This window comes from Lissotriton helveticus, chromosome 6 (assembly GCF_964261635.1).
Source record: "Lissotriton helveticus chromosome 6, aLisHel1.1, whole genome shotgun sequence".
Taxonomy (NCBI): domain Eukaryota; kingdom Metazoa; phylum Chordata; class Amphibia; order Caudata; family Salamandridae; genus Lissotriton; species Lissotriton helveticus.
In genome coordinates this window covers 2,036,419,741-2,036,441,443 of record NC_136067.1, presented here as the reverse complement: position 1 = coordinate 2,036,441,443, position 21,703 = coordinate 2,036,419,741, and the positions used below count along the sequence as shown (strand labels likewise).

Sequence of the window (21,703 nt, the reverse complement as noted above, 5' to 3'; positions counted from 1 at the left end):
CAATGGATATTCATTATTAGTGTCCGATTGGAAGCACAATAACCTTCAAGGCATACATCAAGCCCATCTCTTGCTGGCAATGAGCTTCAATGAAAATCAAAAAGGCAAGGGCAATGCTATTTCTGTTGCTTCCTCAGCCTCCCCCAGTAAGTACATCAAGTAACTGAGATATTTTCGAGCTCTTGGAACGTCCCATTATGGGTCACATGAGGCACTAGTCTGATTCTGGCCTATTCCACCATTAGTGTCTGATTAGTAGGTTCTTTGAGGACACAACCGTTTCAACACAGCTCAGAACGTGAAAGTGCGTAATAATGTGTTTTACTTGCAGAGGCATTCTGAGCGCCTAACAATGGAAAGGAGAGTAACCTGAAAAAATCCCCATCATTGTTGCAAAGACGACCATGGCACGGACAGATGAGAAGTGATTAGATTAAAAAAAGGCTTAAATGAGCAAATCCAAGAAATGGGGAAACGGTGATAAAAATGTTGCTAGTGTTATGTGAGAACGGTGTGTATTTCAAAAAGTAATCAGGACCATCTGCTCCTGACAGAATCCAGACCTCAACCAAGCAGCTTCCCCAACAATTAGTTTATTGTTTTTGCTTCATGTGGTAATTTGTGACCAGGATTATAAACACCGACTGCATGAGCCTGCTTTAGAGTCAGAATCTGTTTCCTTACCTCCCTCTTCCATCTGGTCAGCCATTCCTCTTTCTTCCTCTTGCTGATGAAATATGGGTCCCCAGCCTGGAAGGTATGTCTTTGCTGGGGCCTCTGACGCAGGCTGAGATCAGAGCCCAACCCTCCACGCTGCCGGCCTCGACATCCCTGCTCAAAGGCAGTTAGAAAGACAATCAGTACACCAATGGAACACTAGATGTGTCTCTACTGTTTTTTCTGTCTTCCTTGTAATTTCTTTGCTTTTTGGTGGGGTAGGGCAGAGGACAGGAGGATTGTAGGAGGGGAGATGGTAGGAATGGGCAAGGGCTGATCTAACAAGGGTTACATTTGTCAGTCTACCTTTATCTCAGCTACATAGGACCCACATAGCTACAAGTCAATAGGTCCATCTTTGAATGGGCTTAGCCCCAACTATTTTTGTCATTCATGGGCTTGGTTTTGTGTGATAACAAGTAGAGACATACAACTTCCAGAGTGCTTTGGGATGGGTTTTATTAAAAAAAAGAAAAATTGCAACCAATTTAAATTTTTCAGAAACATCTAGTTTAGAAAAGTGAATTTTAGGGCTGATCTAATGGATGCCATTTACTGTACGCATGCATCCCTATAGCTACAATAACTGATATTTTCTTCTGAATACCATTTGAAGTGCGTGTTTTATGAGTGCTGGAAGAAGCGGTTGCTTTAATATGTTGCCTACAAAATATCTGAAGTGCAGTTGTGAAACGATTATATCTTGAAAATAATACAATATCATCAAGGAACCAGCTTGTTTAAAGCCATGATATTAACTTATTGTAAAATAACCTTCATACCTCAGGTGTACAGAAGCAAGTGATTGAACTTTTTATAAGGTCTTCAATGAACTGGCTTATCAAATTGAAACTATAAGTGGTATAAACACAAGAAAAAAGGTCATGAAAATGTTTCCTGAAGACGGGCAATAGTTTTGTAAGTACAATCTGCGTTTAGTGAAATCTTCCATTAAACTAGAAATTTGCCCCTATACTATTTTACTGCAAACTGATTCAGACACAGTTTTGCTGTAAAGAAAGCAACATTTCTTTCATGCTTTAAGTGAGAGAGAATCTATGTTTGAACACTTCTTTCAAAACTCAGCGTATATTTCTACATTTCTACATTTTTGTTAATGCCCACAAACTAGATTAACTGATTTGAGGACATCCCAACCACGTTTTATCTTCACAACTTAGGAAAATTCTCCCTGGAGATTTGCACCTCTTTAGTAATCCTATTATAGAACAATTAGGCTAAGAAAGTAATGAATTGTGAACTAAAGCACTATCACAAAAAATTATAAAAAAACGTGAAGCCCGTGATACTTCTAACTTGTCTTACAAAAATAGGATTGGCTTCAGCCCTATAATGGCTTTCAGCTTTCAATAATACTTGTGTCTCATAACTACTACTTAGTACATGAACCAAAAACCACGGTAATTACGCTTCAGACCCAGGAATAAACCACTTGCAGTAAAAAGATTAAACTTTTCCGACCTGTAATCTTTGCACAGACTCCGGGTGTTTGATGTAATCTTTGCACAGACTCCGGGTGTTTGAAAATTGTCACACTGGGAACTCTGCCCTACACGAACATTCCTGCATTTTTTATAATATATAAGAATTTGATAAGAGCAATGACTGAAAAGGGTAACTAACCAAAAATATTTTATTAGATTATGATTAAAGAAAACCATTACAAAAATACAAACAATACATTTTTACTTATTCACTAGCAGTAGATCGGGGCAATTTCTCTTTCTAAGCAAATTACATAGATATTCGTGGAGGAGGAGGGTGAGTGCCTTTGAGATGGCCATCGAGATGTTAAGATATTGCTAAAACCGTTTCTGCTTAAATTTTATTTTGGGTCAGGTTTGCCAGAAGCAATTGCAAGGCGTGGGGCCAAAGAAATTAGAGACCCTCCGGATGCTTCTTCTGTTTTTGGTAGGTTCCATAATAACCGGTATCTTAAGTGTTAAAAAAACAGAAAATATGGCACCTGACACCACCTAGTTTTACGCCCATGTAAGTTGGCTCATTATCAACCACGGGACCCTATCAAGTTCGGGTCAGGAGCATAATGCTTCCCAGCCCCTCCAAACCCACGTGACAGCTTTGTTTTTGGGTAATACGTTTAAAAATGAAAAAAAGTTACATATGTGAATTTGAATACACCAGGAGTGTAGTGAGTGGGAGGAATTAAGTATGGGTTCAAGATTGTTGGAGAGGGGAAGATTTGCATGCACGGAACCTCAGGACTCTGTAAAGTGTCCCTGTTGCCCCTGGGGTGCAGCGTCTCTGAAAAGCATAACTAACAAAGTCTCAGTCAGGCGAGCCTTTCAGAAACACAGGACTTCTTGTATAGAGGAAGGTTTCCTGACTTACTAGCGCTACTGAAATGTATGACCTGCTGGGGAAAAGCAAGTCAAATGCCAGTACTGTATTACTACATGTGACAAGCCCTTGTCCAGGTTTTGCGACCTTTCATAAAGCTCCAGTCTGTCTTAAAAGTGGAATTCCCAATTCCAATACTGGCACTAGCCTGCTGCAGCTGCATAAAATCCACAATTTATGACCCCAGTATAATATCCCTAGATAAGTGTATAATCTGCCAGCCACAGGTTCAAATCGGAGGGGCTAATCCTAGATCTGCTTCATTTGACATCCAAAAAGAGCAAAAAACTGTTCTTTAAGTGCCCAGAGGTGATACAGTTGTGTGCTACATACATGGCTAAAAATCATGATTATAATAATATTGGTAGATGTAAGTGTGCACTCAGGAAAAGTCTTGTCTGGAATCTGTGTCGCTGGTGTTGAGAGTGCTCTAACAGGGGCTGCTTTCCACCTAAACTTGAGAACTACCCAGAGTTCTCTCCTTCTTTTTTGCATAATTTATGCGTCATTCTATGCCTGAAAGGGTTTTGTTTTGACTTAATACTGGGTGCTCCCTTGTATCTGGACAAAGCTATACCTCTCTGAAGAGCTCTAATTAGAGCGAAACACTGTGTCAGGGGTTGCTTTTACTCATTTCAGGTTGGCTTGAGTTAGTATTTCACCAATTCTAAGCTGTAATATTGTGCCTGGAGTGATAAATGGCTTTTGTAATTCTACAGCTCGGCAAGAACAGCACTGTACTAGTCCTATCCTTAAAGACTTTGCTGTATAAATTGCAAAAGACTTTGTAATTTTCTATCTCGGCGTGGATGGCACTGTGCTAATCCTATGCTTAAAAACTTTGATAGAAAAACAGACATTTGAGGTGAGCAGATCTAGAGTGTCGCTGGTGTTGAGAGTGCTCTAACAGGGGCTGCTTTCCACCTAAACTTGAAAACTACCCAGAGTTCTCTCCTTCTTTTTTGCATAAATATATATATATATATATATTATATATATATAAAAATATCACAGAGAGGATTCTCATGGAGCTCAACTGTTGCAAAGAATGTCAATGCAGTACTATGAAAAAGAACAAGCTACAGAGAAGCTATGATGAGCGAAATAGCCATATTTTAAGGGCCATTCTGAACTGTAGATTGTTGGTGGTCAGTTAAATGTGGCGTGGGATAGTACAAGTGATAGTTTTCTGTACAAGTGACTTGTACAGAAAACTATAAGCCACCAAAAATTCTTATGTGAAAACAAAGAATTTAATAAAACTGTTCTAGCAGAGCTGATAGCTCTAACTGGAGTGCATTTAGTAGGTTCTGTAACCTTCCCATACAACGAGCGATGGACAATGTACAGAGGTTTGAAAATCACAGGCCTGAGGATTGGTAGCCGGGGTATTTTTCTTAGAATAGGCAAGGCATGGCAAGTCATGGGGAGGCAGTAATTGCCATTCTCATTTATGGTCACATGCAAATGGAAACCTATAAACAAATGTAGGAAGGTAGATCCCTGACTATGGTTGCCCCCAACTTTTTGCCTGGTGTTTTGCTGGTTTTCTGACTTAGTTGACCTGGGGCCCTGCTATTCAGGACCCCAGACCTACTGCTCTCTCTGTAAAATGGATTCCATGTACCCTAGGTACATATCTAATTGGATACTGAGTCACCTTATCAGTCCCTGTACAGTGTACCTTAGGTACCCAGGGCATAGGTGTACCCAGGGCCTACCAGGGGCTGCAGCATGTATTATGCCACCCCTGGCTGGCCATCCAAATCTGACACAACTGGCTGCACAACAGCTGGGGCAAGGTGGTGTAATCACCCTTTGCTTTAGATATAGTATTCCTATATCTAAACCTAAATGGGCACACAGATCTCCTATCAGTCACTCCTATGGCAGGCCTTAACAATCCTGGAGGCAGAGTGCTTGGAATCGTGTGAGATAGTGCTCTGGCATGAGCTGAGCCTGTCTGCGGCTTTCGGGATCCATCCCTTAGCCGTTTCCATGATATCGCATACCATATACTCTTAAGTGCATTATAATCCTCGCGGTTATATGCCAACTCTGGTATCGCTTTATCAAAACATGTCGAGTAAGGTGTCATACGAATTGGAATACTAACCCCTCGCCAATTCTGGCGACGGGGTTAGCATTCCACCCTTCTAGAGGGACACGACATGTATGTAACCTGTAACCCCGGTTAAAGTCAGACAGAGCCTTAGCATCCACAAAATGGATGCTGCCACCGAGACACAAGTCTGCCCTCCTGCTGCTGGGAGTCCTCCCAGAGCAGGAGGCAAGGACAAAGGGTTTCCTGCCTGGGGTGATGCCAGCACCGTCCCAGACAGGGTTTTGTGTATTCCAGGTAGGCAGGGCTACAGAGGAAGGTGACTGCAAGTGGCACCCCGGTGCTCACTATGCATAGGCCGGCTTGAACCAGTTCCAGGGACACTCCAGACCCTGAGCTGGGGAAAAGCCCGCCAAGGAAGTGGGTGTAACCACCCCCCTCCTGGTCCCACCCATAGGGCAGGACTTAGTCGCGTGCCAGCCCCCTTTTCCCAGATAAAGGTAGGAGCAGGCCCCCTTCCAAATTAGATCATCTTTGGAATCAAGATACGACTTTCTGCGAAAGGACTTCAAGATTTCCTTCTTCAAGATTCTCCCTTGTGACTAAGGAGTAGTCACCCTGCATCCGCAGGCAGCATCGCAAGAACACTGCGGTCTGCTGTAAGTCCTTCCTCCGGAATCCGACTGCCCAGCTCGACAAGACCCGGCTTCCCTGGCACCTCCGACCTCTACTCACCTCTACAGCCAAGCTGAGAACCGTGAGTGCGACGAGACCTCAAGGGACTGACTATTGCCAAGACTGCACGACTTCTGCACAGCAAGCCCGCCGAGTAATTTCCTGGCGAGTGCTTTGGGGTCCGAGAAGCCCCGACCCTGAGCAGCTTCAGCACCGAAGAGCAGCCCCCCAGCATCTCCACGATCGGCGTGGGGCCCTTCTGCTTTTTGCTGCTCACCGCGTTGTTTGGCTACTAGCCCGCTGGCTTGTGGCCTTCCGAACGACACCCGACGACATCACTGCTGCTAGTCTGGTTGCTCCAGACTGGCTCTTGCTCCCTTCCAGAAGAGGAGCACCCCGGACCCTCCTGGTCCACTCAAGACGCCATTTTGAGTCCACCGCATGGGCTTGAATTAGCCAAGGCTTTGTTGCCCAATCCTGGGTTCTTCGACGCCGACAGCTTCATCCATCGTGGGACAGCTCGCCTCTCCATCCTGGTCGCCGACAACGCCTCCTGGTCCGTGAGATCTGCAGAGCACAGCGTCGCCCACTCACCTAGTCGAGGTGACTACCATCCGGTGCCCTCCTGGGGTCCACTGACTACTGGCTAGTAGTCACGAACTTGGTCCCCTCTGCTTTCAGGTGTCATCCATCTTCCAGATCCAGGCTTGGATCAACTCGAACTCTCTTCACTGGTCGCCTGCCAGCATCTTTCTTCCAGGCTCCTGGTTCGTCGACGAGGATTCCCGACGTCTTTTGAGACCTATGCAGCTGCAGCCCCTGGGCTAGGTAACTTCGGCATTTCGGTGCCCCAGCATAGCCTTACTATCCAAGGGTCAGGATCCACTGTCGTTTTCTTCCTACCAGGTCGGGTTCGCCCGCAAACACTAACTTTAACTTTACTAGCTTCCATAGACTTTGTCCCGCATCCCGCGTGAGAGTGCACACTCTGCACCCGAGTCCCCTGGGCCTCCTAGAAGTAATCTAACGATTCCCTAGTCAAGTCCTAGCGATTCCAAAGCCTATTAGTACTGTACTTACCTGCTGGTAATTTCACATTCCACTTTCAGAGTATATGGTTTTTCGTGCCCCTCGGGCATTTGTGTATACTGTGCTAACTTAAGTATTTTCGTAAGAGTTTTGTTGTGTGCCTAGCACCCTGTCCTCATAAAGAGTACAGGGCTGTTGTGATTCTAATAAATACATTGTTTATTTTCATAACACTTGTGTGGTGTCCTTTCACTGGGTGTTCAAGGGGTAATGTGATGGTAAAACAGCTGGCTTAACACGCCCTCTAGAGTCTTAGCCTTAGACTGCTCGTATCCATGCTACTAGGATAGCTGGTCTATAAGGTTGACTTACAACCAATCATCAATAAGGGTTGTTTGGACTGATACATAGTGATCACTAGAATAGTGAGCACTGCATATCAGGCCAACTTCTCACAACAAATACATAACAAGTAGAATACATCTCAGTCTACATACATTTTCTTTGCATGATCTCATGCTCACAAAATTGAAGTGTCCCAACAAGCCTAACAAATTCATCTTGCTTATGTACCCCTGTGCAACAAAATTAAAAGTTGACCTAGCAGTGAGCCAAACAAACTACTATATGGAGGACATGATAACTGGCGATTAGGAAAAAAAGAATAATCGCAATTGTTATAACAAAATCAATGATTACTTGTCATTCTCTTTGGCCTTCATATGTAGCACAATACTACTACAAGTGGCAAGGAAGCCCATAAAATAAACTAGACTGCATACATAAACTACATGAACAACTAAAAGACACATTTATAGTCACATGATTATGTGAGAGGGCGTGGCCTAACAAAATGGCCGGCTCAACGTATCTTTGTATAGCTCCTGCCCCAATGTTACATAAATCCTTTATAAATCCTTGCGTAGTGGTGCCTTCCTGATCGGTGCAGCGGTGGGGGCCCCCCTGACCTCATCGGTGTCCAAGCAGTGCTAGTAAGACTGCCCGCAACGGAGAAATATCGTGCGGCTCGCAGCGGACATGCCAGAGCCCTGATCCGGAAGATGGCGGCCTGCACACTGCCGTGTCGGTGAGGCGTGCCGCCGAGCCCGAGGGGACTTTGGAGAGTGGAGGTGCTCCCGAGCTACAGGATTGGACGGGGAGCGGACAACGGCGGGGACGTGCGAGCGTCTGGTGACATCGGTGCATGGCCGGCTGGCTGCCCTGGATGCCTGCAGCGGACCCCGGCGGCTGACTCCGCGCGGGGCCGGTGAGTCGCGGCCTGCTCGCACCCTGGCTGCGGCTGCCTGGGGGCGGCGCGGGGGCCCATAACTGACCGGTGCCCGTAAGGATCGGGCAACCGGAGCGACGATTCCCCTCTGCCGACGGACGATTGTGCCCTGCTGTGCTCCGCCGTGGTGGAGGTGAGGAGTGCTGGTGCGCCAGAGGGGGCCTTGACGAGGTCGGGATTGGGCCTACGGCTAGGAGAGCGGACGGCGATTGTTAATGCCGCGGTGATCCTGCTGATTGAGGGACAGAGTACACGAAAGGCTGGGAAGGTGCGACCTGCTTATACTTCGGCTGCGGCTGCCTGCAGGTTGCCCCCTCCCCCCTCTTCTTCGTGAAATACTGTGCCCGGGTGGCCCCCGATCCCTTCACGGGGTGCAGCAGTGGTGAATCGGTATCCGGCTGTCCAACTGGGGGATTTCTGAGGCCCAGATGTGAGGTCCTGGCGGGACTAAGGGAGTGGCGGCCTATATCTACCTTGTTTTAACACCCGTGCTCGGGCGGCCTGACTGAAGCACCCCAGTCCCGCAGGTGCATACGGATGTGGCAGTGATTGAAGGGGCCTGGATGTGGCACGTGAGGCGGCTGAAACAACATGAACGGTGGCTAGTGGCCGAAACCGTGAAGACTACATAACCAGCGTAGAGAGCTGAACGCGACGCACGAGGAGGTCCCGGCCGGGATTGCATCACACCGCAGCTGACCGGGCTTTGGGGGTCGCCTGGGAGCCCCTGAGGTCGAATATTCAGCCGGGGACGCCACCCACCCGCCGACGGATATGGGGAATGACCGACCTACGAGGGGTGCCCCACAAATAAATTCATGCAATACACTGCCCCAGGTCCAGCACGGGCGGAGCACCCCAGACCAGATCGAGAGTTGGGGACCCACCAGGACGCAGCAGCCTGGGATAAAGCTGATATCTTGAGGGCGATCCGTGACTCCAGGGTGGCGCTGGAAACCAAAATGGACGGGATGGCCATGGACATCAATCATCTGCGCCTGGACCTTAGGAAAGTGGCGGACAGGGTAACCACCACTGAGGGAGACCTGAGCACACTGCAATCCGAGGTCCGCCGACTGAGGGAGACAGTCACGGCTCTTCAGGATCACACGCCCCGACTGGAGGATAGGGCAGAAGATGCAGAGGAGGAATAACCTTCGCTTCCTGGGATTTCCAGAACGGACAGAAGGGCCGGCGGCGGACCTATTCCTCGAAGTCTGGATTGGCAAGGTATTCCCGAATCTGCGACTCTCCAAAATGTTTGCAGTGGAGAGGGCTCATAGGACCCTGGGGCCGCCACTGAAGCCAGAATCCCCACCTAGAGCCATAATAGCCCGGCTATTCAATTTTAGGGACCGGGACACGATCCTGCAACACGTCCGCAATAAGGGCCCGCCCAGATTTGACAATCACGAGATCCATATTTTCCCGGATTATAAGAGGAAGGTGCAGGATCAGCGGAACGACTTCCTAAGGGTCAAACGCAGGCTGCGAAGCCAGAATATTAAATACAGCCTGTTCTTCCCGGCCAGGCTCCGAGTGCAATATGGCGAAAGGACTCACTTCTTTGTTAACCCGTCGGACGCGGAGGATTGGATGGACTCGTTGGGTCTGGCAGGCCTCGACCAAGCACAGGGATGGCAGGAGCAGAGACGTCGGAGTGGGCGGCGGCGGACCCACCATAGTGGAGAGGGAGATCCACACCCAAGAGGCCGTGTTCAAGCGGAGGGAGGGCGTATCACGGTGGGCCCAGACGGGACTCTCCGGGCGGACCTGGAGGCGATCCCGACTCAGAACCAGTTCGCCCCATTATGTTTAGTACAGGGAACGCTGTCGGAGTCGGGTGGTGCCCCCAACCCGGCCCTGGAGAACTCTGGAGATGAATGACTGGCGGACCCGGAGGTGAGAGCAGGCAAAGTGGGGTCTTGGACACTGTGAATATCTATTCTTTGACCCGGAGGGAACTGCTCGGACCTAAGAGACTTCTAACGGGGGCCATTCGCCCGGGGACTTGGGGGGAAGGGGGGGACTCGCACCCTGTTTCTTGGGGGGGTTCCACTATTGCGCCAAGTATAGTCTTAAAGGGCCGACTGTAGAGTACTGAGGCGGTCGGGCTAGACCACTGGTCGGGCGGGACTGTGTGGTATCAGTCAGTCGGCTGAACATCTAACTAGGGAAGAGGGATTCCTCTGGAATTGAGAAAGTGCATATTTATGTTTTTCTACCTGTTGATTATAAGTTGAAGAGAGTGGGATAGTGGGTGGGTGGAGCTTTGGGGCGGGGTTCTCAGTCCTCTGACCAGGGCCGGGTTGGGGGAATGCTGTACTACCGCCTGTGGGTGGGGGGTGTTGGGGTTTCCTGTTCTGGTTTTGTTGGGGTTGCTGCTGGGTCTGAATGTAGTTGCTTTATGGGACACATAGGATGTCTGCATTGTGGGAGGTCACACTGCAATGCTACGGAGGGACCCTCGTGTGTTAGTCTGGTGCTGTAATATTATGAACTGTTAACACTTGGCAGGCGATATGCACAGATATGAACTGATAACGTGGAACATCAGAGGGCTCAATAATATGATTAAGAGAATCAGGGTGGCCACCTACCTTAGGCGATGTGGGGTAAGCATAGCCCTGCTACAGGAGACGCACCTTTGGGGAGACTGTCTCAAATATGTCCAACGTAGATGGTGGGGGCAGTTCTTCGCCACATCTTACTCTGGGTTCGCTAGGGGGGCACTGATGTGGGTGGCGCCGGGAGTCCCCTTCAGGGCCACACACACTAAGCAGGATCCGGAAGGGAGGTTTGTGGTGGTGGTGGGGACACTAGATGGGCGTAGTATATGTCTGGTAAATGTTTACACCCCGAACAGTGATGATGGGGAGTTTCTGGGTCGGGTCCTGGGAGACGTAGACCTGGACCCGAACACAGAATTACTTATTGCAGGAGACTTTAACTGTACCCTTGATGGGGAGTTAGATAGGTAACCCCCGAAACTAGATGCCAAGCCTAGGACGAGAGAAGCGATGGGCCAGATGCTCCGGCATTATGGCTTATTAGATGTATGGAGGCACCGCAATCCATCTCGCCGGGTGTACTCGTGCCACACACCGGCTGCCAACACTCACAGTAGACTGGACTATTTCTTTCTTCAGGAAACGGCAATGCACCGGATAGTGGAAATACAATATTTGGCCCGCTACTTGTCTGAGCACTCCCCACTTCTGCTTACGTACTCGTTAGACAACCCACGACCTACAATACCACTATGGAGACTGAATACCTAAGCCTTGGGCGACCCGACTTACAAAGCTGCAATTTTGCAGAAGCTTGAGGCGTACCTGGAGGTCAACTGGGGCTCAGCCAGCACTAGGGCGATTGAATGGGATGCAATAAAGGTGGTAATTTGGGGGATATGTTTGTCCACTGAGGTGGGGGTAAAAAAGGTGTTGGAGTGTGACCTCCAAAGATATGAGGAATGCCTGGCGGTGCTGTAAAGGGACATTCCCACAGACAAGGAGCGGCTGCCCGAGTGGACAGACATGCGCCAGCAGCTGGGGGACACGTGGGTCTCGCTGGGCAAATTTAATAGAACTGCCAGTAGGCGAAGATGGTACGCAGAGGGTGACAAGGCAGGGTTGTTACTAGCACGTCTGATTCGGGAGGAAACTCAACCCCACCCGATTTTGGCTCTGCAGACGGATTTGGGCCAGATGGTGTATACCCAACGGGAGATCAATGATGTATTTCGGACCCATTTATGTAAAATATATACCGAGTCCCAGCCCCCCACGGCCCTGGAGGGCGTGGATGTCTATCTTGAGGGGTTGCAGCTGCCCTGTGTAGAAGTGGACAGTCAGGAGGCATTGGGTGGCCCCCTTCGCGAAGGGGAAATACAGGCGGCGATCGCCCACCTGCAGACAGCAAAGTCCCCTGGGATGGACGGATTAGCCTCCGAATTCAATAAGGAGTATAAGGGGGTCCTAATCCCGAAGCTCCTTGAAATTGTGGCGGAGGCCCACGATAGTGGCTTGCTCCCAGATTCCATGCGGGCACCAATGATGGTTATGATCCCCAAGCCGGGTAAGGATCCGCTTCTTCCCGGCTCCTACAGGCCCATTTCCATGTTAAATGTGGATCTAAAAATTATCAGTCAGGTACTGCCAAGCAGACTCCTCCCCCATCTCTGACGTCTGGTCCATGATGACCAGTCCGGATTCATTCCGGGCAGGTATACGCTACGAAATATTCGCCACCTCGCCCATGTGATGCAAGCTGTGGGAGGACGAGCACAGCAGAACACCCTAGTGTTTCTTGACATCGAACAAGCGTTCGACTCGATCCGCTGGGCCTATCTCTGGAAAGTACTTTTGAAAATGGGGTTGGGGGAGGGGTTTGTAAATTGGATCAAGCTGCTTTATGCTCAGCCAGTGGCCAGGGTCCGCACGGGACGACACGTGTCGGACATAATACCCATCACGAGGGGGACGCGGCAAGGATGTCCGCTCTCCCCCTTGCTCTTTGCCCCGGCAACAGAGCTGCTGGCCTGTCATCTCCCCAAGGTGCATGAGGGTCAGGGCATAAGGGTGGGGAATGTGGACCATGTGGTGTCCATGTACGCTGATGATGCGTTGATCTACTTGAACCGGCCGACGCAGTCATTACCGACTTTGATGGCTGCACTGTCGTAGTTTACAGCTGCTTCTGGACTGGCAGTTAATAAAACAAAATCACAGCTATACGCTATTGGAGAGCAGACCGACTTGGAAGGGGTCCAGTGCCCGGAGATGGGCCTTCCATAGGTAGAGGTCACACTTCGCTATTTGGGAATATGGATTGGACGGAACGAGACAGTCTTCTTCCAGCACAACATGGGGAGGATAATCCGGGGTCTGCAGGGGAGTATCGCCTTCTGGAACACCCTTAAGCTCTCTCTAATGGGGAAGATTGCCCTGATTAAAATGGTGGTCCTCCCTCGTTGTCTGTACGCAATGCAAGGTTCATTTTATGAGCTTCTGCATCGGGTCTTCGGGGAATTGGATTCCCTGCTGGTCCTCTTACTGTGGAATGGGAAGCGGTGTAGGGTGAGTCTAGAGGTTCTAAAGCGTAGCTGGGGCAAGGGGGGCTTAGAAGTCCCAGACCTAGAACTTTATTATTTTGCGTCACAACTGCAACATGCTATCGCGTGGCTGGACCCCAGACCCCTCGTGGGAGAGGTCCTTACTGGCAGGTACATACGGGGACGGGCAGTTGGGTGCGCTTTTGTGGCAGGTAGGGAAGCAACGTGCCCACGGCCCTCCATTGGTGCGGTTGGGGGCCTCGATATGGAATAGAGTGATACGACGCCTGATCTGTGACAGACCGTTCGCCCCTAAAATGGATCTCTGGCTGCTGCCACCCTTCGCTCAGATGGGTAAAGTCATGTCAACCAACAAGTGGAAAGAGGGGGACTGCCTGACGTTGTACGACCTTTACCCAGACGTTAAATTCATCACTTACCAGGAGGCGGTGACATCCTTCGAGCTGGGTCTGGGGCAATTTTCGCAGTATGCTAAAATAGCAGCAACGGCGCGGCAACTTTGGCCCTCGTTCCCGGAGGCTCCGGCGCACACCCGCACCCTGGTTACCTTGATCGCGATGGCAAGGGGACGCACATTTGTGACTCACCTGTACAGGGCTTTCAGGGAGGATAAAAAGCTGGGGCCCCTGACGATTGAACACAAATGGCAGCAGGTCTGTCCGTAAGAGGTTACTCCTAGAGAGTGGGAAAAAATACACAAGAGTGTGCGGAAGGTCTCGGTGTGTAACCGCTTCAAGCAAATTCAATACAATATTATACACATGACTTATCTCTCGCCCAAGAGGCTCCAGGCATTGATAACGCCAGGGAATCCCACTGTCCCAGATGTAGCAGGGCACAGGCGGATTTCATACATATGGTGTGGGTGTGCCCAACAATCCAGTCGTACTGGGTGTCGGTTCTGGAGGAGTTGACAAGAGTGACGGGGATGGATAGTGGACTTGGACCCGCGCACTTGTCTCCTGGGCTTGATTCCTAGGGATCCTAAGCGGAAAGTGAGCAGACGATTTCTGATCTTGGGCTTAGTTATAGCCAGGCGGCGTATTGCGATCCATTGGTTGTTCCAACAGGGCCCGTCATTAACAAAATGGAGAGCGGACCTGCAGGAGTGGGCACTGGCAGAGGAGGGGCACATGCGGAACACCAGGAGGGATGGCAAACTAGCTGAGGTCCCACTGGCTTGGGGGGCAATGCTTCAGGAAATGGTGGGACAGGACTCCCAGTCAGCACAGGACGGCTCCGAGTCAACGCCCTCCAGGCAGGGGGAGGCTCCAGAGCACGTAGGAGGAACACACGGTGGCCCAACATAGGGATTAGATGGCTTAGACCTTACTTTCTACAGACCCGGCAGCTGGGGAGAGGGTGGGGAGAGGGAGGGGGGGGGGGTGAAGGAGTTGAGAGGTGGGGGGGGTGTGTTTCTTGCAGTTTAGTTCTGTTTCACTAAACCGGAGGATGTGGATCTGGTGGACTCTCTATTATCGTAACCTACGCTAATGTGACTTGTCTTGCATTGTTGTTGATCCACGAACCACCTCGGCTGTGGTGCCTATGTTGTATGTTTGTACTTTGCTTCTCTAATTGATCTGGAAATATAAATCTAATAAAGAAATGTTCCATAAAAAATGATTATGTGAACCAATAAACAAAATACATAACAAATATAACCGATAAAAAGATAGAAATCACATTAAAGCAGAATGCCACTCTGTAGTTATAGTTAGTATTTCCAAAGATAGGAATTCCTTCTATATTAGCTCCCTAACAACTTTCCACCCATTTGACGAATCACCACCAAACTTTCCAGGCCTAAAGCATTTCCTACATTGAGATGTACATTTTTGTGGTGATTCGTTAAGGGGGTGCATAGACAAAAGGGGGTCCCAAAATGCATTTTTCTACAAACGCATCTTCCATAGACTATTGTATTTGACCTAATAAGAACATTGCTGAATGGATTTACATGAAATTTGACAGGATTACACATTATGCTGCAGAGATGATGCTTTTTGGGTACTGCAATTAATTAGGATAAGTTTTTTTAAGTTATAAGGCATTTAAACTTAGTGATACCGGTCAACGCAGTCTTCTCCCAAAAATTTCACAAAATTGTGTGAAACTACTGCTGTACATGGCTGTAGACTTAAAAAAAATATATTAAAAAATATAAATACATTTCCCTACCTATTACCACTTCAAGTACTCTCCCATGCACCCTCCTCAAAACTGAGCTCTTTCTCCCTTTCAGCTCCTGGATGCTGATGTTCACATTGGAACACGAGACCAGCTAGAGGAGTCCCGCAGCTGGCCCTTTAACTCCAGCTCAAACTCTGCATACCTGGCCCCCTGGGAGTCGGATTTTCCTTTCCACAAATCGGATAAGACTCAGCGGCTGGAGGAAGAGGAGGAGATCAGGAAGGAGGAAGTCCAGGAGTTGAAGAACAGAGGAAAGTCGACGCAAGGACTGAAGCAGATGTTGGGACCTGACGACCACCAGTTTGAGATGCCAGGAGGCCGACGAGAGGACGCCGCGCCATGCCACGGCCCAGGAGGGACATGGCTCAAACAGGTTCGTGCACAGCTAGGGGGAATTGGGAGCGGGGCGGGAATACAAAACCCGGCCTCTCAGATCGAGAAACCAACAGAGTTAGGCTGACTTGTGAAATCGTTTCGAGTCAGCATAGTGCTCTTCCTTCTCCCCTCTCCGGTGACGGTTCCCAGCCCCTCACTCCAAGTTTTCTCGGTGCATTGATCCCTCACTCCCCCCCCTTTCTTTACCCCAGTGTATCGCGCACTAACGATAGGGCTTGTTTTTTTCTCTTTTCTCCTCCCACATCCTTAACCCCGCTGAGCGAACGTCACCCAGACGGTGCCAAGGAGAAGCCAGCTAATTCCCCTGAAGACGACAGCACAGGGATACTTGCTCTTTTGTTTTCCTTACTGTGTGCCTGACTTTGCGCAATAAACAAACACCTTGCAGAGAAACCCCTTTGTGTTCCGCGTGATCCCTGCCGCCATCTAACATATGGTGTCAGAAGTGGGATTCAACCGTCCATTGTGAGTCCAAAATGGAGGCCCTGATTCAACACTTAGCGGAGGGTCAGAAAAACTGGAGTGGGCTGTCGAGAGACAAAATGACTGCCGCTCAGGCAGACAGGGATCTCTTCAAGGACCTTATGAAAGGACAAATGGACGCTCTTCTCCAAGTAGGCGAGGAAGCTGCACAGGGCAGCGGGACACACAAGACCAATAGAGTCTTCCCTTCCACACCAGCGGTATCCTTACAGAAATACGTTCCTGGGGAGGACCCAGATGCATTTCTATTAAACATTGAGTGAGCGGCCAGAGCATCGGGATGGCCAGTAGCCAAATTGCTGTTCTTCCTGGCACCGTTACTCTCCGGGGAGGCCCAAGCGGCTTACCAGGTGGCAAATTCCGGAGGAGTTACCCCATATGAAGAGGTCAAAACAATCATTCTTGACCATTTAGGCATGGGCGCCGAGACCTACAGAATGAATTTCGAAAAGATAAGTGGGCGCCGGGCGATAATACAAATAAATACCCTCTTCTTTAAACTTAAATTAGCAGCCGATAAGTGGCTAAAACCAACAGATCGTAGTAAAGAAGAGATAATGAATGCCATTTATCTAGAGCAGTTCATCGAAGCTCTACTGTACACCACTCAACGATGGCTCAGGAAGCACGCCAACTTGACTCCGGAGCAGGCTGTGGACATGGCTACTTCATATTCCCGGGCCCAACCCCGTAATACCCCCTGGGAACCAGAAAAATCCACAAAAACCCTACCCACAGCCCGTAAACCATTGCGCCTCATAAAAGAGCCAGACAAAATACCCCCTCCGAGAACAGAAGCCCTTCTTATGCGAGGTCCCTAGTGCTTTGAGTGTGGGGGATGGGGCCATATCGCTCGGACATGTCCCAGAAAACCAGTGGACGAACCGATGGATGAAAGCTGTATCCCAAGAAGCATCATGTACACCGAGGAGTTGGGGGTCCTGTTTTTATGTAAGTGTTCATGTAAACGGGGTCCCTTTCAATGGCTTCCTTAATTCCAGGTGCAGACAGTCTGTCATTCGTGCTGAACTAATAGAAGAAGGGCAGATATCACCAGGTGGGAGGACCCTTATTCGATGTGTTCACGGGGACATCAGGGCATATCCCACTGCAAGGATTCCCCTTAGATGCCCAGAGGGTTCCCTTTCTCTAGTAACCATTGGAGTGTTACTGACCCTTCCTGAACAGTTGATTCTTGAAACAGACAACCCCCAGTTTATGTCCCTAATATTGGATAGGGTAAAAAAAAGGACACGCAACTTAACCTAGCAACCAGAGGGAGATCACGGGAGCTCTTCTCACACAAGAACCCTGGCAGCATAATAAGGATTTCCATTGGGCACAAGCCAACGACCCCACTCTCACCCTGCCTTGCCAGCAATCATGGACAGCGCCTAACAACCCTACTCCCCTTTTTCCTTCTTTTCGAATAGTCAGCGGACTTTTGTATCGGGACGCCGGGGCTGACGAAGAACCCCAATTACTCGTCCCCAGAGACTTCCAGGAACAAATCATGTTCTATGCCCATTCCCATCTACTAGTAGGTCACCTAGGAGCAGAGAAGGTAACACAAAATCTCTTGAGGTATTTCTATTAGCCTGGCATTTATGCCCAGATCAAGAAGTAGTGCCAAAAATGCCCCATCTGTCAAAAAAAGAACCCTATAGACCGCCAGCCGTTCCCCTATAACCCTTACCTACAAGTGGAAAGCCCTTCGAGAGAGTGGGAATGGATCTCATAGGTCCCCTACCACGTACCACAAGAGGACACTAATATGTGCTGGTCGATTACTGCACGCGATTTCGGGAAGCTTTCCCGCTTAGGGCACCTACCACTGCTAATATTGCGAATAGACTTCTGGAATACTTCTCAAGTGTTGGGTTTCCAGAAGAAATACTCACGGACCAAGGCACTCCCTTCGTCTCAAAACTCATGGCACAGGTTTGTAAGATAATATACATTAAGCAAATAAGAACCTCGGTCTATCACCCACAAACCAACGGCTTAGTAGAACAGTACAATGGGACACTGAAACGTACCCTAAAAAAGATGCTGGAGGTTGAAGGAAAACAATGGGACTAGGTCCTACCGCTTACTCTGTTTGTCATAAGAGGACAAGTCCAGAGTAGTCTTGGGTGTTCATCTTTCGAGATGATATACGGAAGACGAACTCTGACGTTGTTGGAGATGACCAGAGAAGTCTGGGAGAAGGAACCCACACGAGACGACAGACCTACTCGAATATACCCAGCATCTGAAGTCTCGGTTGGGTAAGCTAAGAAACCTAGCTCGTACCAACTTAAAGAAAAGCCAAAGCCAACAAAAAGTACAATATGACAAAGGGAACAAGTGGAGGTCCTTCCAAGTAGACGACTGGGCGTTAGTATACCTTCCCTAGCCAAAATAAAGAACGAGTGGAAGGGTCCGTATAAAGTTGTGGAAACCATTGGTAAAACAACATACCGACTTCAACTCGGCCCTAACCAAGTCCAGTCTTATCACATCAATCTGTTAAAAAAAATGGTTAGGACCCCCGTCGGTAACAAACCAGCTTACGCTTCTCTCCAGTACAACAGGCTGTACCCTAGACCAGCTAGCAGTGAATGAACAACTCACATGTCAACAGCAGGAGTCCTTACAAGACGTTTTGGGAAGATATGCCCCGCTTTTTTCCGACATTCCCGGCAGAACCACCTTGGGCGAACATCGTATCGAAACCCCTCCTGACAAGGTGGTCCGCCTACGGCCTTACAGGATTCCTGCTGCCAGGAGAAAAGCAGTGTCCCTTGAGCTCAGAGATATGCTGGAAATGGGGGTCATTAAGCCATCTCAAAGTCACTGGTCCTCTCCTACCGTCCTGGTTCCCAAACCGGACGGAAGCATCAGGTTTTGCATCGACTTTCGACAGATGAATGCCATTTCTAATCTTGATGCATACCCTTTGCCCAGGGTGGACGAGCTCATTGAACGTCTTGGAGACGCCAAGTGCATTTGAACTCTAGACTTGACCAAGGGGTATTGGCAGGTCCCCCTAAGAGAAAACGGCCTTCACTACCCCTGAGGGCCTTTTTGAGTTCACTGTACTACCCTTTGATCTACACGGTGCCCAAGCCACCTTTCAGAGATTAATGAACAGAGTACTACGGCCCCATCAAGCATATTCCCCTGCCTATCTGGATCATTTCATCATCTATAGCTCCACCTGGGAGCAACACCTGGAACATTGTCACCAGGTATTCAGAGCGCTGGAAAAGGCCGGGTTGCACGTTAACTCCAAAAAGTCACGAATGGGGTTCACCAAAGTGGAGTATCTCGGTTACATACTAGGGAATGGCTGTATAGAACCCCAAACCGAAAAAATCAAGGCTATCACCAAGCCTCCTCTCTCTTCCACCAAGAAGGGCGTCCAGGCTTTCCTGGGACTATTAGGATATTACAGGCGCTTCATCCCACAATACTCAGCCATTGCTGCCCCTCTCACAGACCTCTTAAAAAAAAGAACTCCCACACACCACCTGTCACCCCCTCTGTCCGTGCAGCCTTCCAGGAACTGAATGTGCCAATTACCCAAAGCCCTGTCCTCATATCCCAGATTACTCTCGCCCATTTATTCTACAGACTGACGCCCCCGATGTGGGTATCGGAGCTCACAAATGATGGAGTGGAACGCCCTATCCTTTTTGTAAGCCGTAAGCTATTCCCCAGGGAAGTCCATTATCCGGTCCTGGAAAAGGAGTGTCTGGCCGTCAAATGGGCAATAGAGAAATTACGGTACTTTTTGGAGGGGAATAGATTCACACTGTACACCGACCAAGCTTCCCTGGTTTGGATGACTAGGAACAAGGGGAACAACCCCTGTGTGATGCGATGGTTCCTCTCCTTACAACCCTTCTCCTTTGACATCCAGCATCGGAAAGGCTCCTTGAACTCAAATGCTGACTTTCTTTCTCGCTTTCCTGCCATCCACGACCGGGAAGACTCTAGGGTTGGGGTGTGTCAGACGCTGCCTCCACCGGTCGAGGACTCTCCCATGCACCCTACTCAAAACTGAGCTCTTTCAGCTCCCGGACACTGATGTTCACATTGGAACACGAGACCAGCTAGAGGAGTCCCGCAGCTGGCCCTTTAACTCCAGCTCAAGCTCTGCAGACCCCACCCCCCGGGGGTCGGATTTTTCTTTCCACAAATCGGATAAGACTCAGCGGCTGGAGGAAGAGGAGGAGATCTGTAAGGAGGAAGTCCAGGAGTTGAAGAACAGAGGAAAATCGATGCATGGACCAAAGCAGACGTTGGGACCCGATGACCACCAGTTCGAGACACCAGTAGGCCGATGAGAGGATGCTGCATCCTACCACGGCCCAGGAGGGACGTGGCTCGAACAGGTTCTTGCATGGCTATGGGGAATTGGGAGTGGGGCGGGATTCCAAAACCCTGCCGCTCAGATCGGGAAACCAACAGAGTTAGGCTGTTGTGAAATCCTTTCGAGTCAGCATAGGGCTCTTCCTTCTCCTCTCTCCGGTGACAGTTCCCAGTCCCTCACTCCAGGTTTTCTCTGTGCATTGATCCCTCACTCCCCCCATTTACCCCAGTGAAACGCGCACTAATGGTAGTGCTTGTTTTTTTTTATTTTCTCCTCCCACATCCTTAAACTTGCTGAGAGGACGTCGCCCAGATGGTGCCAAGGAGAAGCCAGCTAATTCCCCTGAAGGCGACACTAACTGGGATACTTGCCCTTTTGTTTTCCTTACTGTGTGCCTGACTTTTCGCAATAAACAGAGACCTTGCAGAGAAACCCTTTTGTGCTCCACGTGATCCCTGCCACCATCTAACAGTCTGAATTTAGATTTTTGACCTTTCTCACTAGAAAATACCTTGAGTATATTCAACTCCATTGAGATATAGGAATTTCTTCGATGGCTGACGTTCGTAGGAGAGTGGATACTTCCTGCTGTAGTACCTGCAGTTGGTAGCACACAGTCTTAGCTGGAGCGATCTCTGGAGGTTGATGATGGAAACATAGAGAAAATCCCATTCTGCAGCGTACTTAATACCCATTGATCGTTTGTGATGCTGCGCCACTCTTCCAGGTGGTTGGCTATACTTCTCCCCACTGGAGTGGGAAACGGCGACTGGGAAAGAGATTGCTCATTGTTTTGATAGGGCTTTTGCTGAGGTAGCAGATTGACGTGAAGCCCCTCTACCTCTGGTGGTGCAACGCCCCTGATAGAGGGTTCTGGCTTGGTGCTGTTGGTGCCTCTGCCACAGAAGGGTTTGAACCCTCTGATGGAAAGGCTGGCGGTCGTGAGGCCTGTATCTGCCCCTGAACTTTTTTTTTTCTCAAGACCTACCACTTTCAAGGTGTCTAGCTCAGATTTCATTCTTGACATTTCGTCATCTGTATGCA

General features: G+C 49.2%; 1 protein-coding gene across 3 annotated transcripts in view; it reads right to left on the bottom strand.

The window, feature by feature from the left end:
- Positions 1–21,703, bottom strand: part of DNMT3A (DNA methyltransferase 3 alpha) — a 2,120,215-nt gene that overhangs the window by 1,338,127 nt on the left and 760,385 nt on the right. For 2 of the 3 annotated variants that reach the window (XM_078650035.1, XM_078650036.1), the window contains exon 7: positions 685–831. The exons of the other annotated variant lie outside the window; for it this stretch is intronic. In XM_078650035.1, coding sequence (XP_078506161.1) covers positions 685–831 — 147 coding nt within the window. The remainder of the gene's footprint in view (positions 1–684; positions 832–21,703) is intronic. 3 annotated transcript variants of the gene reach the window in all.